The following is an 18,704-nucleotide window of genomic DNA, read 5'->3' as shown; positions in this document are numbered from 1 at the left end:
ACTTGAAAATTGCCCCTTTTGGCATCTTAAAAACGACATCCTTCATTCTTATCTATTTCTTGAACAAATATTATTATGCACTGAATTACTAAAAAAAAATCAGTGTATGCAATCGTCGATGACAAAGCACGAAGACTCTAAAAGTGAATGGTCTGGTGCGTGCACGTAACTTATTTCGGACGTCCGCGTATCTATCTTCATGGGAGGCATTGAGCTTCAAACAGGTGTCAGACGTTGGTCTATCTTGCACCCGATCTAGAAAAGCGGCAACTCATTATTATAAATGTTCCATTGTTCTCATTTCGATATCTACATGTGATACCCACTTATCTAGCAGGGCATTTAGGTCGGATTTAGTAGCAAGGCATAATCGCTCGAGCTTTTGAAATCTTCATTATTCTTATGAAATATTTTTATTGCTCAGGAAGAGCACCGTTATTTCCTCCACTATGACGGGGTAAATTAATGCAAAACCCGCGGGATTTATTGCTGGGGCCTTGAGAAATCTCGAGATGCTATCTAACTAACTTTCTTTACACCCAGATGAACAAGTTATTGCACTGACTTAACCGGAATACCTCTTGTTTCAGGCTGTTCGGAATGAAGAGGTGCGCAAGGTGCCATGCCACCATACTAGCCTCAGAACTCGTCATGAGGGCCAGAGATCTCGTCTTTCACGTCCATTGCTTTTCGTGCGAAGTCTGCAACTCACCACTCACCAAAGGCGACCACTTCGGAATGAGGGGTTGCTCGGTGCTTTGTAGACTACACTTTGAGATGCCACCAGACCTGTCCCCCACGGGGATGTTCCCCATGCACAATTACTCTTCCAAAACCGATGGTGAGTTTAGGGCTAAAGCAAGCCCTAGGGCGTATCACTGATGTGAAACATATTCTAGTATATATGCCCCCATTTCCGAGTCCGGAGTTTCACCCGTCGCTGCCGCCCCAAATACCTCCGCCCCCAATTGAACCACCAGTGGGGAAAGCCCCGTTTTTTAATGGGCAAACTGGGGCACCTCCGAGGCAGAAGGGTCGGCCCAGGAAGAGAAAGCCTAAGGATTTGGAAGGGATGACTGCTAATTTAGGTAAGTGTTGAATCTTATTTCTGGCTTTTTTTTAATGCGTTAAAATGGCAAAGTGTGGCATGACGCAGGAGATGCAAAATACGTTTTTTTTTCTCTAATTTCGGCAGAATCGCACTGCGGCATTGAAATGAATATCTGGTGAAAATAGGGGCGCACAGGCCCCAATTTTCAAGTGACAATCGCCATATTAAGGGAAGAAAAAAATTCAAATTTGCTGGATCTTAAAACGTTCTTCTGAGAACATTTGCTGATACGCCCATGACTTTTAGAATGAAACGCTATAGGTTTCCTACAATATAAAAATTTACGTGTAGTAGAAGCAGGACGCGTTTGAAAATAGACAATAGCACGGACTGAAAGTGTACGTATTTAAATAAATAATTTCGGGGAATGGATAGATACAAAAATATTATGATACGCCACTGGACTGTTGTGCGTATATATTTCCAAATTATAAGGAAATAAGTGGCAGTTCAATAAAATTAGAAAAATTATCGTATAGGTGTAACGAAACCAGTGGCGGATACATAAATTTGCTTTGCGTCGAAACGTAACTGCTCACGGGCCCGCTCCTGTTCGAGGTTGATTTAAAACAGTGACATAGTCGAGCTTAATTAAAGAATACGAGAAAGTACCCAGAACCTTTTCAAGAAAGTGTAGCCACCCAAGTATAACCCCCCATCAATGACCTTCATATGGAATAACGCCTCAACAACTGCGAATGAAAACTGAAATTTCCGATTTCATGGCGAAGAAAGTCTTCTTTCGAAGGCGCATAATCTGATCTGATCCGATCTGATCGGGTAATAGGATTAACAGATGAAAATGATTTTGTGATTCTAATTAATGAAGAGGCACGTTCTACCTTGTTCTTTTATGAACTATCTCGCTTGCAACAACATATTTGTATTGACAGAAATCATTAATTCCATGTGTTAACAAATCGTCAATCATTAATAAATCGACACTTTGATAATTAGATTTAATAATAATAATAATAATAATTAAAGTTGCATAAAAACCTGCACGTTACTCCATTTAATAACACCTTAGGGACATTTTACCGCTAGTCTAGTACATTCTTACCACGAGCAAGATATGTATTAGCCATGTAATTAGTACGGTGTAAAAACTGGATTTTTTTGCTAAAAAATCCCCTATTCAAAAATGACACTCGACTCGAATGAAAACCAAATAATATGCATGTAATTGTATAACTTGAAACGGTATCAATATGCATGCTAATATGTATATATGAATACATTTTTTCGATGTAGCGCCTTTCAGTAGCCTGATTGCTACATGGCATTTAAGTAATAATTTCCGCCTATTTAAACTTGTTATAGATTTTATTAGCTCTAGCGTGGTTTAAATTGAAGATCATTACTTCGAAACTTATACCTGACACAACTCTCCATTAATCCATCATGAAAGCTGAATCAATCAGGCAGAAACCACCCACTATTCCCTCGACAACGGAATCTTTCACCGGCCGCAAAACTCAAATAAATCTTTCCTCCTAAGCCAACTGGTTAATAACCCATAATCAGCTTGCGGTTTCTGACCTTTTTGCTCTCTTCTTGTTTGTCTAATGTGTTAAGATTATTGGTGGTTTCCAAGGAAGGCCGCAGGTACTTAACAGTCCCTAATAACGTCTTCTGTGTGCCGATCTTTTCGGTTTTTTTCCGGTCGTGAATACATAATGCTGAAATTCCCAAATTTGACGTAGGACGTTGAAATGACGAATTACGAGTGTAGTCCCAAAAGTAATCGGCCTGATACGTAGCTGGGGTCAAAAATTTACCGATATTACGAAGATCCGATCTGGAAAAGGTCACGTCTAAAGTATGAGGATGCTACGTCGATATGTGTCTGCTTTGGAGGGGTTTGTAGTGAAAAGTAGAGATTTCGTGAAGATGGGAAAAATTGATTTCAGTGATTCAGTGTTTTTATTTGAAAGGTCTCATTCCGTCCAATGTCAAAGCGGAGTTAGATTCTACTCTGGGCGAATCTGATCCGTCGTTAACAACTCTACGATATGGGGTGACAAAGTTTAAATCCGGCCGTCCTATCAGGACGAGCTCCGCGGCGGTCAACCCAATGACACTCCAGATCTGACCTCTCCAGAAATTGTGGTGAGAGTCCTCAAAACTATGCTGGTAGACGGGAACTTCAAAAAGTACTGATCATCGCATTTTGACCGGACAATTGAATAGGAGAAAGCTGTGCGTTAGATAGGTGCCGCTACTACTCACAATTGAACAAAAACAGCTCCCTGAGGATATTTCGAGAGAGTGTTCGGTAAAGTTTCACACCATTAAAGGCAGGTTTTCGCGTCCACTTATAACCGTGGATGAAACATCGTTTTACATCTGAAACGGAGCTGTCAAAACGATGAGCTCAGAGGGAAGATTCTAGTCCAAAGGAGACGAAAACCGTTCCATCTGCAAGAAAGGCGATGGCGTCGATTTCTTAGGATGCACTTGGAGTAATTTTTATTAAATATCTCCCCCAAAAAAAAACAACGAACGAATAATATTATGCAAATTTGTTGCAATTTTTGAGTGAAGAAATCGAGAAAAAACGACTGCATTTGACGAAAAGGAAAGTGTTGTCACGATGGCCAAAATCAGTCAACTTGAGTTCGAAGTTTTTCTTCACCCACTCGATCCACCAGATCTAGCCCCCTGAGATTATTTTCTATTTCCATACTTGAGAAGATGACTTGGTGTAAAGAGATTCGCCAATAATGAAGAGGTGCAGCCCGCGGTTGATGCCTATTTTGAAACATTCGAAGGTTCTTACCATGGAAAAGGTATAGAAACCATAGAAGATGGCTGGGAATAGCGCGTAAATCTCAAAAGTCGAAAAATAATATGATATTTTCCAATATTGTTTTCTTTAAGTGTCAGGGCAGGTACTTCTGAGACTATCCTCGTATTACTTCTGAACCATTAAGCGTGATTTCTAATAAGATGTTGGGAATAATTTTGCCAATCAACAACTAGTGCTTTCAAACAGGAAACTGACTTTTGTGGCAGAAGTTGAGAGGGAAAGTAGGCTTTCAGAAGGTTTTTGGCTCATTCGCACTATCTCTTGGGTTTCTATTGAAATCAATCATTTCTATTTTTAAGCAAATTATTTGGTGCAACAAATAAATGATAAATCGGTGCTGTAAGTGTTCTATGAAGTCCAAGTGCTAGGTCAACCTGTAGTCGATTTGATATTTTTCTTCTCGCAACTCCGGAGACAGGTAAAACTTCAACTGAAGGATTTTCTTCTTCAAGACCATTGAACCGTCCTTCCAACGAGTTCTGTTTCTGGTTCTTTCTCTTCTTCCTCTAGATTAACAGTAGTTCAGTTGGTCCTTTCTTCTGGCACCCTCCTTATCACTTTATTACCCTATTCTTTCTTTGATGATCACACCAATTTCTACCAATATTACTTCGTGAAAATTTTCAGGCGCTTCGGCAACCAATTAAAATTGAATTTAAACGTTACTAGTTTTCTTCTTGTCAGCTCCTTCAGTGATACCAAAAACGGTATCTGTTGGTATGAAACTTCGTTTTCTTCAGAAAAAAAATTGAAAAGAAGACACATTCCCCCCTCTCTTTCTTGCGTTGCTCTGATCACGTTAATCTTCGCAATTTTTTTTTTTTTTTTTTATTAATTTAATTAGTTTTTCGCCGCCCATCTACTGGATCCGTTCAGAGAGGTGCAATATGTGTGTACGGATAAATCGTAGTTTTAAAAATTCTCAAAAAACAGAAATTCCCAAGTCCAGGCACATGGGTTTTGCGTACATTTTTCAGACAACAAAAAAGCGGACCTTTGTTGCCATTTACTTTCAGTATCAGATTGTGTCATACGTGAACAACGCGTAAGAATTAAAATTCTGAAAAAAAAAAAAACGTTTCGTTTAATTTCCCACAAAACCGTTTCCGAGCATTTTTAATAAGCTCTAAGCTCGGTTTAAAGCTGCTTATAGCGAGATTACAGCAATTTAATTCTATTTGGTTTCGAACAATGGCCTCCAACAAAATAAATCACAACAAATTGATTTAATAGACACCTTCATCCACCATGGGAAGGCATAAACAAGCCATCAACATCCTTTTCGTTTCCTTCTGAGGCGAATTTACGAGCAAGATGCTGCTGTTATTAAGGCAATTCCAAATTTTGCCACTCAATTTATTCGAATATATCCTGGGAATATATTGGCAGTACCGTTGGCAAAATATTGTGGGAACGAGTTCAGTGTAAGTCCTATAATAGGGAATTATGCTAATGTTCGTGTGATTAATTCGAGTTCAGTTTATGTAGAAATATTATCGGAATTGGTCCAGTAAATCAGTACGCCACTGGACAAACAACAATAAAAGCTGGTATTTATTTACTTCTAGATGCGATGCAATCAATACAGCTTTACGGCCCTTCATAAACCAGTTCTCATATGTTTCAAGCAAATTAGCCCGAAAAAAGCTTTATGTCCTTTTGTAGGGCCCTTTTGTACGCTGAGCCCTCATCCTCTTTATTACCCTTAAGCCGGGGGTTAGCTATATGTTCGGTCATATCCTTATTATCACGCAAGCTCTATTGTTATTTTTTTATTCCAAGTTGACCTTCAAACTTCTTTATTACTTTGCGGGTTTTATTGTGGTCAGAGAGAATTTATGAGTTTAGAAGTGTGAATTGGGATGAGGAATTCCGGCATCCCACTGGGCAAATATTTGTATAAATTTTCCCATATAGATTGCCTTCAGAGTCTATTATCCACTATCCCAATCGTGAATGGTAATCCGTGTGCTTAAAGGGCATTCCCAAGGGGCGCGTGTCAGGTATTTCGCATCAAACCTCACAACAAAAGTTTATTCATCTCGTAACCGAAACCGGCAACCACAGTCGATTACGATTGTTATCAAAACACGGCTGAAAGACCGCTTTATATTCGATCTGCATGTTTTCAAAACATGTAGGTACGTGGGACCTGGTTAAACTAAAGGGCTGATCCCTTGTTTCAGACTTAAATCAGGAGTACTTGGAAATTCCATTCGGGCGATCTCCAGGAACGCCAGGCATGCATGGGTCGAACCAGAGAACGAAGAGGATGAGAACCTCGTTTAAGCATCATCAGTTGAGGACCATGAAGTCGTACTTTGCTATTAACCATAATCCCGATGCCAAGGATTTGAAGCAACTCTCTCAGAAGACTGGATTACCGAAACGAGTCTTACAGGTAAGAACCCGTTGATGTCGAGGATTCGTTTACACTGTAAGAAATTATTCACACGGGTCTTGACGGTGCAAATTTGATGCTCTAGTTAGATTCCTCGCCCCTGAAAGAGTGCAGGCTAGTTTAGGTGGGACTCCTCCCTCACAATTGTTGGATCGGGAACTGACCTGAACTAGCCTCTCTCCAGTTCGCTCAGTCTTTTATTTCATCACGTCGATATACAGGGCGCTATTGAAGTGCGTGACCAAACTTCAAGGTTTTGGATTTTAAGGGATTCTTCTAATGATTCTAAGCCGAAAAGTTTATATAAACGTAGATTCGGCAGTGCTTCGTTTTCACTTTACGAGGTGTCGGTTTTTTTTATTCTTCACATATTAAGAGAAAACTTCTAAAGAACAACAAGGCACAAACTGACATGACGTTGGAACGTGGTGACAGTTTTTAGTGCAGTACAAAGCAATTTTTTGAAGAAAAATCACACAAAAAAACGCTTTGTTAAAACTGGACTTAAATAAACGGTACATATTTTTTTAACAAAAAAAAAATTTTAATGAGAAAATGCCAAATATCAACAAAATCGGATGAGATTTTTTTAATTTTTACAAAAATCGAAAAAAAAAAAAATTTAGATATTCCGTATCTTGAAACCAAAGCATCACCGGACCTAGGTTCATACCAATGTTTCGTCTTCGAATTACTCAAAGAATCACCCCTTGAAATGCAACCACGTAGTTAAATAACATCCTGTATGCCTCTGTTTAGCACAATAATTATATGGATAGTGCCTAGGGAATTTAATGTACCGGGGGTAATTTGAGACAAACTGCTGACATATAACGCAGTGGCAAAGAATCTTCTCAGGTTCTCCGAAAGTCAAGATTCACGTATCGAGTGTAGGTCAGAGATTTGGGTTCCTCAGTAGCTTCCACAGGAAAACTCACTTTCCACGGGAGCAGGGCTTCATCTTCTGGTCTCCTTTTGACCGGAAGTTGACCATTCTATTATTTTACAGACCGTTTTTCTTCCGCTCTGCAGTTAACAGTCTGTGTCTCGAATCGGCGCCGACTCGATGGTCGTCAGATTAAATCTCGGAAAACTGGAAGGCGAGGCGCGAACTTGCGTGCCGTGGGCAGCCGACTTTAAAGCCGCTACCCAATTATGGGGCTCCGCGAGTTTTTAGAAGCTATGTCGCGTTTAAATTTCCTAGAACGAAGTTCATTGATGATAGTGTTAGTTCAGGTTAGTTCAGGTTAATGCAGGTTTGCCTGTAAGCTTGGCAGCCAAAAAAAAAAAAAAAAACTAATTTGAGGCCTTGCCTCCGCCTTGAAAAGTAAGCCGTATTTCCCTAACCAATTACGATTCCTGTCGCTCTCTGGATAAATCGAGCTTATCGTCCGGCAAAGTTATTCGTCTTCACTTTGAAGTTTTAAGTATGATTAATTTGCGGACGTTTAAAGAGGAGTTTCTGAATGGACTGTGGGCATCTTGAACGTATTACCAGCTGTAAATCAAGCCGATAAGCCCCCAGATCAATCATTATTTATTTACCGTAATTAATCATTTATTACCGGCGGCTCGCGACTCGCGTAATTGTCTCGTATTTGCATTTCATGCCTTCAGGAATCGCTTAGGCTCCTACTGGGTAAATTACCGAAATGGCGCATTAAATACACATATGCATTATTTATATGGTTCAAGAGAATGGAGGTTTTAATATAATTTTCCAGTTGCTGAATATTATTTACCTGCGCGTTTAAGGTACACTTATCACTTTCAAACTGCTGTCTATAGCCTCTTGATTCATGATTCAGGCTGGACTGAACCGATCTACCGAAAATGATAATTTAAAATAATTTACATTAGTTAGCGAGCTATTTTTTTAAATTACTGCCTTAACATCCTTTATATGCTTTAGATGTGATGCCCAGTTAAATCCGAAAATTACATTCTTGATATACACGGTTTTTTAACCAACGGGGCGGCGTATTAAGCCTCAATTACATCAGATTAATTTTAGATAACTTTTGATAAATCGCCCAGATCGCAGATAAGGCACTCATTTTCATGTTTATTTAAGCAGTAGTCGCTTTGGTATTTTTTGATGGCCCCTTAAGGCAATTATCCAACGTATGTTGTAATCCCTATGTATAGGTGCGATTTTTCCAGGGCATCAAAAGGTTCCATGGTGCGTCACTAATTGGTGCTTCTTTTTCAAATTGGCCGACAAATTTAGCTCGCAGATACGCAACCAGAACAGATCTGACGTTTATTACAAAAACATGCTCTCTGAGAGATAGATGGAGGTAAAAAACAACCCCTCGGAAATAATATATCAGGCTGGATGCGCGCGAGCGCTACATTTATCCAGACAAACGCGGCATTTATCAAGAGCTATCGCTATTTCCAGAACGCTAATCTGTGCCGCCGCAACTTTGATTAATTGCCTCGGACAAGTATTAGGGCTTTACAAAGCCGAACGTGCTCGAAAAGTGAGTAATTTGTTGGTTTTTCTTGTGCGCCGTGCAATCAGCTCAAAGAAATCGAAATAGGTGTTCGAGCCCGTTAACCAACGGGGGTAAACAATTAAATGCTAAAGCATTTGAAATGACCGTGAATGCCACGGTTTAAATTTCGACTTGAGGCCTCCTTAAAATTAGAATTTTGTCTAGGTGTACACGAGAATGCCCCCAGAAGCACCCGACCTAACACTTAAGGAAAAAAAATATTCGGAAAATATTACATTATTTCTCAACGTGGCGCCCTTTGAGGTGGACACATTTTCCCCGTGATGTTCTAGGGCTTCTACACCCCCCTCGCAGGAAGGAGCTTTCGGTGTTTGAGAATGGGCGTCACCTGCGCTGTTGGCAAACGTTTTTCCATCAAACAGTTTCTCCAAGTTTGGAAATACATAGAGAATAATCTGATGGGGCTAAATCTGGCAGGTAGGGCGAGCGAGAAATAAGTTCGAAACTAAGTTGGTTCGTTTTGCCCATTGCGACCGCGGAAGTGCGGACAGGTGCGCTATATCGATGGAACGAGATTTTCTTCGAAAAAAACTTTGTGGTTTCGTAGAATCATCTATCGATCACCGCTTTTTTGCACGTTCGCGGATCTCTTAAAGCGTTCGCAAAAAATGACTTCAAAATAACAACAAATCACCATTGCACTTTAGACATAAACTTTTTAAAGCTAGATGTTTGTGATAGTGGCAAATTTATAACAAAAAAAAAACGCTGTCCATATGCTAGGTCGGGCACTTTTGGGTCTAACCTCGTATGTGCTAGGGTTGTTTGTGTCATTGGTGAGGATTGCATGGCCGGATCCTCACAAGTCCTGGCACTAGCCCAGTATTTCGACAATCTTTGTTCTGCCTCAAAGTTCAGCAATCTTCCCTAATCTATATGCCAGAAATTGTGCAATGCAATCGACTGGAATTCAACGGCACCGTTGGCGGGTCGTGGGATGCCCACTTACGTGGAAGTTCCGGCACCAAAAGTTCAGGACCTACGTCCATAATAGTTACCATTAGCTTTGTTTTGTTTTGATTTGTTCTTTGTTTGTCCCTTGATTATTTTTGTTTCGTCGGTTTCCCCACGCACATACTTCGTCGATTAAGGGTCAGAAAATGCATCAAAGATTCGGTGTGAAACATGACTTTTTTGGCCGATTTTTCATATCATCCAGTTACACTTGCTTCTACCCACATATCATCAACAAACAACTCGAAGTCCCCGGCCGAAAGTATGATGTTAAGCCACAGGTGAGTTCGGTCCTCGACTCTTTAATCTACATATCGTGGGACGCCGACTTTAAAAAAGATTAAGGCTTGGCGTTGTCAGTCGACTTAGATACTTGTGAAAGTTCGTTCGTCGATATTGTTTAAGATGGGAGGAAAATTTCGCGGAATTCATCAAAGCTGATTCCATTAAGTCGACTTCGCGATCAAGGATTGAGAAACTGTGAAGAGCTAGTTTCTCTTATTTGAGGTTGTAATTTTGCTTTCTGGTCAGAGAAAGCTTTCTAGGCTAAAATCTCTGTCTTTAAGATGTTTCAGACTGGAAATGTATTGTTCTCAAAATAATTATTTTACATTCGGGTAGATTATTTTATTACCTTCAGCTGCGTGAATTCAACGACATTCATCGATAAAGTTGTGTAATGAGGACTCATGTGGAGCCATCGTAGCCATGCCATCATTTTAGAGGTTGACGATATTGATGATCTCCTTCCCTCTCTTTCTTCGAATGATGCTTCTAGTACCCAATTTTAAGGTCGATCCTTCGGTATATACCATCAGCAAAATAATCTCTCCGTGCACCCTAAATTTCAATTAAAGGCCCATATCGATCCATAATCGACCGGAGGCCTCCAAGTTCCAACCCAAACACCCATAAACTGTCGATCCAATATCGTAAAGCAACGAAATCAATTTTTGTGTCCGCGGGAAGACCATTTGGCGCAATCAGAAAGCCGAAATATCGTAAATCGCAATGGTAATCGATTCGGTCTGTTTCGCCCCAGTTAATGGCATGTTTATTTTAAATAAAGTGTTGCCTTTCGTGTGTGGCAAGGATTTACCATGATGATCTTCACTCCCATTCATAAACAAACATGATCAAATGTTTGCAACGATGAGCGCGAGATTGCGGTTTATGTAACACGAACTTCTCTGCTCAGTGTGCCTGGACTTCTATAGCGGCGGTTAGATTTCGTGATACTTGCGAATTTCATGTGGAATTCATAATTTTATATCTTAATTTTTGCTTGATTCGTTCTGCCAATGACACAGCCAACAATTCGAAGGAAGAAATTTTTTCAAAGGCTCGAAAGTGGTAAATACGAAGACATTAATTTGGGGACTTCAACTAAAGGTAAATAAAAGTTAAAGTGTGGTTCGTGACAATCACTCAACCCACAGTAATTTCTCATCGGATACAGACTCTGGGCAATTAACGGAAATAGAACGGGCACAAGTTACAAATGAGTCTTGTAGCGACCAGATCAAAAAGCCTTCTTCACCAGGTCTTTGGACGACATTTCGCTTAAAACTCTTTTCTAGATTAATACTACAGCCCGAAACAGGCACAATTTCACTTCTGGCAGATTTTACATCCACTGATGTTAACAATGAAAGTCGGAATTTACTGTTTAAAATAAAGAAAAAAGCTCCACGTCCCCGTCACGTGAGCGATAACCTCAACTTCCTCTTTTGGTAGATTAGAACGGAGGAGATTTTGCAGTTTTTCTCGTCGGATTTTTCTCCAAGCTCTGATTTATTAATATCCTTATAGCAGCGTTTTGTTGAGGAACTAATTTTGCAAAGTTGACACAGTTTAAAAGAACGTGGGCATCTCACACACTTTCTGAGACTCTTAAGGTGAACCTCTAATTGAAACCATACTGTTCGAAGTGGCTTTTTCGCGTGTCACAAGAGAACTCTAAACAATGCGCCACCAAAACACAGCAGTGGGCAGGTGAATTGAGACCTCAGGAATGAACTATCAAAATCTTGAAATGTTGTTCTAAAGAGCATATAAAAAATGGGAAAAAGTTCTGGATAGGTGCTCGTTAAACTGGCGAAAATGGATCGTGAAAATGGCAACTGTCCGTGAATCACTTGTGCGCACTGATCTGTTAGAAGTAAGAGGACTTTGCCATTTGGGTGTTCACGCGGAGCAGATTCAAAGTATGGTGATCAAATATCTTGAGCATATCTTGATTTACCTTTAACATGAAACTGCGTGCAATTTATTCCTACTTTTCTGCAGCTTCCCCACCTGCGAGAACAGAAATAAACAGATCGTGAAAATTAATTTTCCACCGCCAAGCGAGTTCAAAGAATGCTCAGCAAATATCTCGAGCCCGTTTTATTTCAGTTTGCCTCGAGCTATATTACATTACAATTTGTTAACGTTTTACTGGATTTTTTCTACATTTTTGGTTGATACGACCAGTGAGAAATATATGCGCATTCATCTACCAAATTGACGAAACCAACCTCGAATAAGTCAAAGCAATAAAAATTCTGTTTACACTTTTCTGAGCTGAGGCTGAAATTTCTCAACAACTATGAAAGCACGAGGAATGTGACTAGTTCGGCCAAGCTCATCGAAATCAATGAACTTGCGTAATTTCCGATAAAACGATTTTCAAAAATGTCCCCACCCCGATATTGAACGTGGCACCTCCACATCAATCAATTATTATGAGACGCTTTTTGAAGTGAGAGAAGTTCGCTTTGATTAAACGACTTTGCCAAATGTTCAGGAACATCCTAATCGTCTTGAAGGACCTCGGAAACTGATTTTGAAAATGCCAGCTCTACGCTAGTCACGTGTTCCGCAAGGTCCGCGACTGAGGGAAAAATCTGTGTCCCTCGTGAGAGGTCATTGCCAAACGTTCATTAAAGCCCTTAGCCTCTCGAGAATGGCAAACCGACCATAGTTGGTAGTTTAGGTCTTTGCGTATGCGTCAAATCACTTCGAGACCGGCACGAAACATGACCGGGACGCCTAAAAAATTTTGTGGCCTTGGATTGTAATGAAAGAGTTGGTATAACGAACTCAGGAAAGAACGAGGAGATCCAGAACCGTTCATTTATTAACTGAGCAGTGGAAAAATAAAATAAAAATGAAGAAAACTGTCTATAGTATTACACGCGGAGCACAGTGAAGTTATTAATATATACTGTCACGCCTCTCATCGGGCTAGAGTTTAACAAATTGCCAACAGAAAGACATACCCTTATACCACCGCTCTTCTTCAACACTCATGTACTTCTATCATCAATTTTGCCCCGTAGATCTGGTCAGTAAAAGACATGCATATTATATCTCTGTCTTCGTCATGTGAATATTGCGTTCCCCCGACGCCCCCTAGAGACGTACGTGCTACCTAATTCGACGCACACACAAACATTCAACCTACAAGCTCTACCTTCGAAATTGCCACATCGAGTTCAGAAGCATATTTCTGAGTTTCAACTCACGCGCGGAAAGTGTCATTTTCCGCTCTTGCAGCAAGTGCCACCTTCCGCAATTTCTCAGGTTTGAAATTGTTTAAATCTCGCTCTTGAGTCACGTGCAACAATTAGTTCTGCGGTCGTAATCGGTGAGTTATGCACTCCTGATGTTCATAACTCACGCGCTCATAGAACTCGGCCTATAGATGTAAATTGCTCCCAATCTATTTTCGGACGTCATTCCGCCCACTTCGCCTTAAAGTATATTGAAAATCAATCGATGCGCTGTCATAGTCGATAAATTTATGGCGCGGTGAGACCTTAAATCACGACCGTCGATATGCCGAGGGCCATTCGGGCCGTGCCGTCTCTAACGAGTTTTAAAACAAACGTATACGCTAAAAGAAAAGAAGACAAAGACTGAAATAAACAATCGCAAACCAGTAAGAGATTTTAATGGTCCCAGTTTTTTGGGCCTTGGGCCTCGGAATAAAATTTTTCGATCGATGCGGATGACTAAATCTCTTACTGTTTCTCTCTCGACTTGGGAGATTGGTAGTCATTTCAATCGGCAGTTGCTTGAGCACTCTTCAGACAATTTCGGGAATAATTAATTTACTAACAGGTGCGATACGAAACCACTGGCGTCTTCCAGCCGTTCAAGATCCAGAAATGTCTCACAGATACATTGAAATAGTTTGGGAGCGTGGCTCAAAACCTACCGGAATTTCGCACAAAACTCTCGCAAAGATCCCGAAATTTTATTTGGCCATCCGGTATCATCCGCCTCCTGGGCAGGTTTTCATTAAATTCAGGGTTTAATGTTTTCAAGCTTCCACAAACGAGCAAAGCATACCTTATCGAAAAGCCGCGCCAAGTTTTTATTACGCGATTTCTTGTGGAAATACGGATCAAAAATACCTCACTGTTGTCAGCAGCGCTACCTGTAACGCGACTTGGCAATTTAGCCATGGTACGAAGGTAGCACCAGAAGTTCCCGACCTGACACACAGATGGCAATTATTTTGTTAAGAAAATTGCCAATATTACAAAGACGTAACCTTCAAATGTTTATATCTAAAACGCTGCGTTGATTGAGCCGTTGTAGAGAACAGTTTTAGGGATTTTGTTTAAGTCGAAAACGTCGGTCATCGATACGTGACCCGATAGTTTCATTTGAAAGGTCTTCAGCTCAGCCAACGTCAAAGCGGAGTTTTGGTTCTGCTTTGAAGGAATCTGGTCCCTCTTCAACAACTGTAGAATATCGGGCGGCAGGGTTTAAACGCCGTCGTACCAGCTGCCGAGACGAACTCGACAGTGGTCAACCCAATGAGGTGACTACTCCGGAGATTGTGGAGGAAATCCACTAAACCGCATTCGAAAATGGGCATTTCTTAAAGTAGCGTTTGACCGAACTATCGGACATGGGATGGTTGTGCTCGTGATAGACGAAAGCAATGCAGCGAGGATGTTTGGAGTGAGTTTTCCCAGCGATTCAAAACCATGGATGAGACATGGGTCCATCTGCCGGAACTGCGGCGGCGTCAGTTTTTGGGGTTCACGTGGGATAATATTTATCGGCTATCTCCCTAAAGGAAAAACGGAGATTACTGCACAAATTTACTACAGCGTTTGAGCGAGGGAGTTAAGAAAAAGCGATCACATTGGGCGAAAAACAAAGTCGTCTTGTTTCGTCAAAACAGCGTGATTTCGAACTTGTCCCCATCCTGCCTATTCGCCAGATTTGGCCCCTTTCGACTATTTTCTATTTCCAAACTTGAAAAAATAGCTCAGGAGTAAAAAAAATTGCCAATAATGAAGAGGTGGAGTCCGAGGCCGATGCATATTGTGAAACATTCGAAGAGTTTTACTGTAAATAAGGCAGAGGAGGGAAAAGCGTGCCAATCTCAGAGGAGACTGTGTAGAGAAATAACGTAATATTTTCAAATTTTTTTTCTTTAAGCGTTAGTCCGACACGTCCGCGACCATCCTCGCAGTTCGTGGCATACCAGAGCGTTGGTCTTGTGAGTTTTGATGGACTTTTTGAAATATAATTATTCGAAGGGAATTTCTTGCCGTTTTACAAAAATACGTCAGATAGTCCATTCTAGAAGGAACTCGTTCTCGTTAGAGGATAGTAACACAATGGTCTCAAACTCAAAACAGCACCATCTTTTTGTATTTCTCGTCTGACTTCGGTGCTTCTGCGTTCGCAGAAGCCGATTCGTCCCCTACCGAACAAAGACGTAAAAATCCCAAAACAAAAACGTCAACTTTAACAAGAATTTAACGACCATAGGAACAATAACATTCTGACTCCTCTCCGATTCTCACGTTCGACGGGTTCGATCTTTTGCAAATTGTCGCTAAACAAAAACCATTGAATTCAATGGGCATCGGCCAATGGTAGGATACCGACCACTCTACTTTTTTACCATCAACCGCGGCCATACAAAAGCGGCCTAACAAATGATAATGGGTCTTCGGACATTCTTGCACATTCGACTCGCGGCCGGTTCTCGCAAGACGATTATCGGCACATTCGGTTTATTGTTATTAATAGTGGCGTCCTTATTCGGAGCAAAACAGGACGTTTTAGTCACCTGATTAGCAAAGAGACACTGCTCATGTTAGTTTAATTAACTGCTCTGACGATCGATTTGTTGAATAATGAGAGAGAGTGCGAGAAGCATATTCTTACGTCATGGATTTCTCACTCGGGTCGAAATAGCCATTCTTTCCTCACGCATTCGCGTCTTTTACTTTTTAAGGCTAGATTGACGTAGTAAGGCAACAGGTTACCTAATTCAACGACGTCCTTACTTATCTTCTTTAAAAAAGTAAATTTTTCTGTTGGATGAAATCCCTGGACTTGTCGGCAAGATTCGGAAACTTGCTGCGAAATTGCTTCTGCACATTGCACGGTGAGCTGAGATTCCAAGTGCAGCGTGAAATATTGGTTCTTAGACTGGTTAAAATCCAGAGGCGTAACGGGCAAGATTTCAAAAATGAAACTGCACAAGGGAGTTGAAAATAATTATTTTCTGTGAAACGAGATCCAAGTTAAAAATTACGTTTTATTTTATGAGCAAAAGTGAAGAAAAAATGGGACTTTTTTCGTGCTCTATGCGCATTAGTATGCGCATAGAGCACGATGAGAATTCTCAATCGACGGGACACTTGAGTAGTCGCTCTCTTACCAACTCGAACTACCCTTAAATTGGGAATTGGTCAACATCCAAAATTGACCGTACAATGAAAATGTTTTACCAAACCGCACCAACTACAGAGGGAATACTGAACGCGATCCGTAAGTTATGATTCCACCATTAACCCAAACTAGCTTTAAATTGTGCGTTTAAGTGACGTCGACGTTACGTATTTTGCTGACAACGCAGTTTGGCAACGTGGTTTTGTACGCCTTTACTTAGGCGCCCTTTGAGTAACACAAATTTCCCTAAAAATGAGGTCAACATTACGTGGGCTTGCCGACATCTACACAGAGTTTTCAACATTGATTTTCCGTCACTCGTCTGAAATTTTCTACTTGTAATTTGGAGCTCTCAATTGGTTTTGTCGAAATCATAGATTTCTTAAGGCATGTCATACGACAACCCCGCAGGCAAAACTTGTACAAAAATATCGACAAAACTCCCCATTATAGAGATATCTGAGCGCTGCAGACATAAAAGTAAAACAGAATTTTCTTCTTTGGCCCCCTTTTCAAAGTCGAGATAAAAGAAAAATGGCGTCTAAGGACTGGCGGCGTCGCCCTACGTCATCAAAAAGATTCTCCCGTTTCGTTTTGCGAGATCCCTCGGGATTTCAAGGGTTTACGTCGTTGGCTCGAGTAATTGGAGCCGCCGACCGGGGGGAAACGACGTTCAGATTTATTTCCCTTCCGGGTGGCAACAGGGGAGGCATCGGATCCCCTGCCGGGGGAGCGTAAAATGTCGAACGAATGGTTTATTGAAAAAGGAGAAGTTTCCCTAACGCTTCGGGATAAGCACGAAAAACCCGGAGGTCTCAAGTAGTACAACGTGAACTTTCAACTCGTGCTTTTCCTCAAAAGAAACACGAAACCTTTAACCCACATAACAACCTCATATTTTTTCTATTTTTGTTTCAGGTATGGTTCCAAAACGCTCGAGCAAAATGGCGAAGAATGATGCTGAAACAGGAAGGGAAGTCCGGTGAGAAATGTTCAGGCTCAGAAAGTATGAGCGACATGGACATGTACGGCGGTCCCGGCGGTCCGGCCTCAATGGGTAGCAGCATAGGAATGGCCCCTCACAGCCCTCAATTTATGATGCCCGGCGGGGGAGGAAGTCCCTCGAGCTTAGATTGTTCCTGAGATATGTTAAAGCGCTGGTTTAAGTTCGTCGATTTCTTCAATAAAATGTTTGCCCAAGTAAAGTGATTCAGTACCAATACACACTAAAAAAATGTATCATTACGAAGACTCTCTCTTTCCAATCATAAGCGTACCTTGTAAGTAGTTATTATAAAGCTGGAATAGGTGTTAGTTAAATTATTTATAACGATCGTTCCTAATAGGTAACTAACTAAATGATCAGTTGATTTACATAATAAAATACTCTTTTTTATTAAAAAAGTGTCTTCCTTCTATGATAATAGAGAGTAATAACACTTTAAATTATTGCCTACAATTAGGTGACTTAAGTCTTCCTAGAATACGGCCAAATTTTTGTACTTTATTGTTGAATTCACACCTCGCGTGAATGGCTTTTCCTCCTCAATATTTCGAGGTTTTATACTCATAAAAGTGGAATAATTGCTGTTGGCTCAGAAAGGCTGGCTGAGATATATCTTAAACTGCAGATACGATGTACAGGTAATCGGACGTGTGAAATGACGTTATTCCACTTTTTTAGTTGTAAATTTTTGTGGATATATGATTTAATTTATACATAATAAAGTTAAGTGCTATCTCTAAAATAAATTGTAAAAATGGTAGCATATTCCTAATATAAATGAAATTATCACATTAAATTTGTGTTTTTCTTTGCCGCTCCAAATGTTCAGAGGCGCCCGCAAGGTGCAGTGGCAACGATCGTTCTGGCATTTCACTTATCGTTAAAATTTTACGTTTTTTAATGGAAAAAAGCACGATTTATGTTTATGCAAGAGACGCACCGTTATGGAACAACAATTCGAGAGAACCTTAACTCCAAATCTCGAGCAATGCCAAAAAAATTTGTTCTGAAGGGAGATGGAGAAAACACTCGAGGCGAAACGCATTTTACTAATTAGAATATAAATACATTACAAAGAAACTTCGTGAAACGGAATTTTCGAAGAACGTTCCGAGCCGTGCAGACTATCGATCCTGCGGGATATAAAAACCAGGAAAGTCGCCTTTTCTTCTCAAATTCGTGGCTCTTAATGCGAACAAATTGAG

General features: G+C 40.6%; 1 protein-coding gene across 2 annotated transcripts in view; it reads left to right on the top strand.

The window, feature by feature from the left end:
• Positions 1–18,295, top strand: part of LOC136346169 (protein apterous-like) — an 85,044-nt gene extending 66,749 nt beyond the window's left edge. For both annotated transcript variants that reach the window (XM_066295104.1, XM_066295103.1), the window contains exons 5-8: positions 591–841; positions 900–1,088; positions 6,110–6,324; positions 17,412–18,295. In XM_066295104.1, the coding sequence (XP_066151201.1) occupies positions 591–841; positions 900–1,088; positions 6,110–6,324; positions 17,412–17,636 (880 nt within the window). In that variant the 3' untranslated portion in view covers positions 17,637–18,295. The remainder of the gene's footprint in view (positions 1–590; positions 842–899; positions 1,089–6,109; positions 6,325–17,411) is intronic.
• The last annotated feature ends 409 nt before the right edge of the window (positions 18,296–18,704 follow it).

Source organism: Euwallacea fornicatus, chromosome 22 (assembly GCF_040115645.1).
Source record: "Euwallacea fornicatus isolate EFF26 chromosome 22, ASM4011564v1, whole genome shotgun sequence".
NCBI classification, from domain to species: domain Eukaryota; kingdom Metazoa; phylum Arthropoda; class Insecta; order Coleoptera; family Curculionidae; genus Euwallacea; species Euwallacea fornicatus.
The sequence above is the reverse complement of the archived record's forward strand: the minus strand, read 5'-3'. Positions and strand labels throughout refer to the sequence as shown.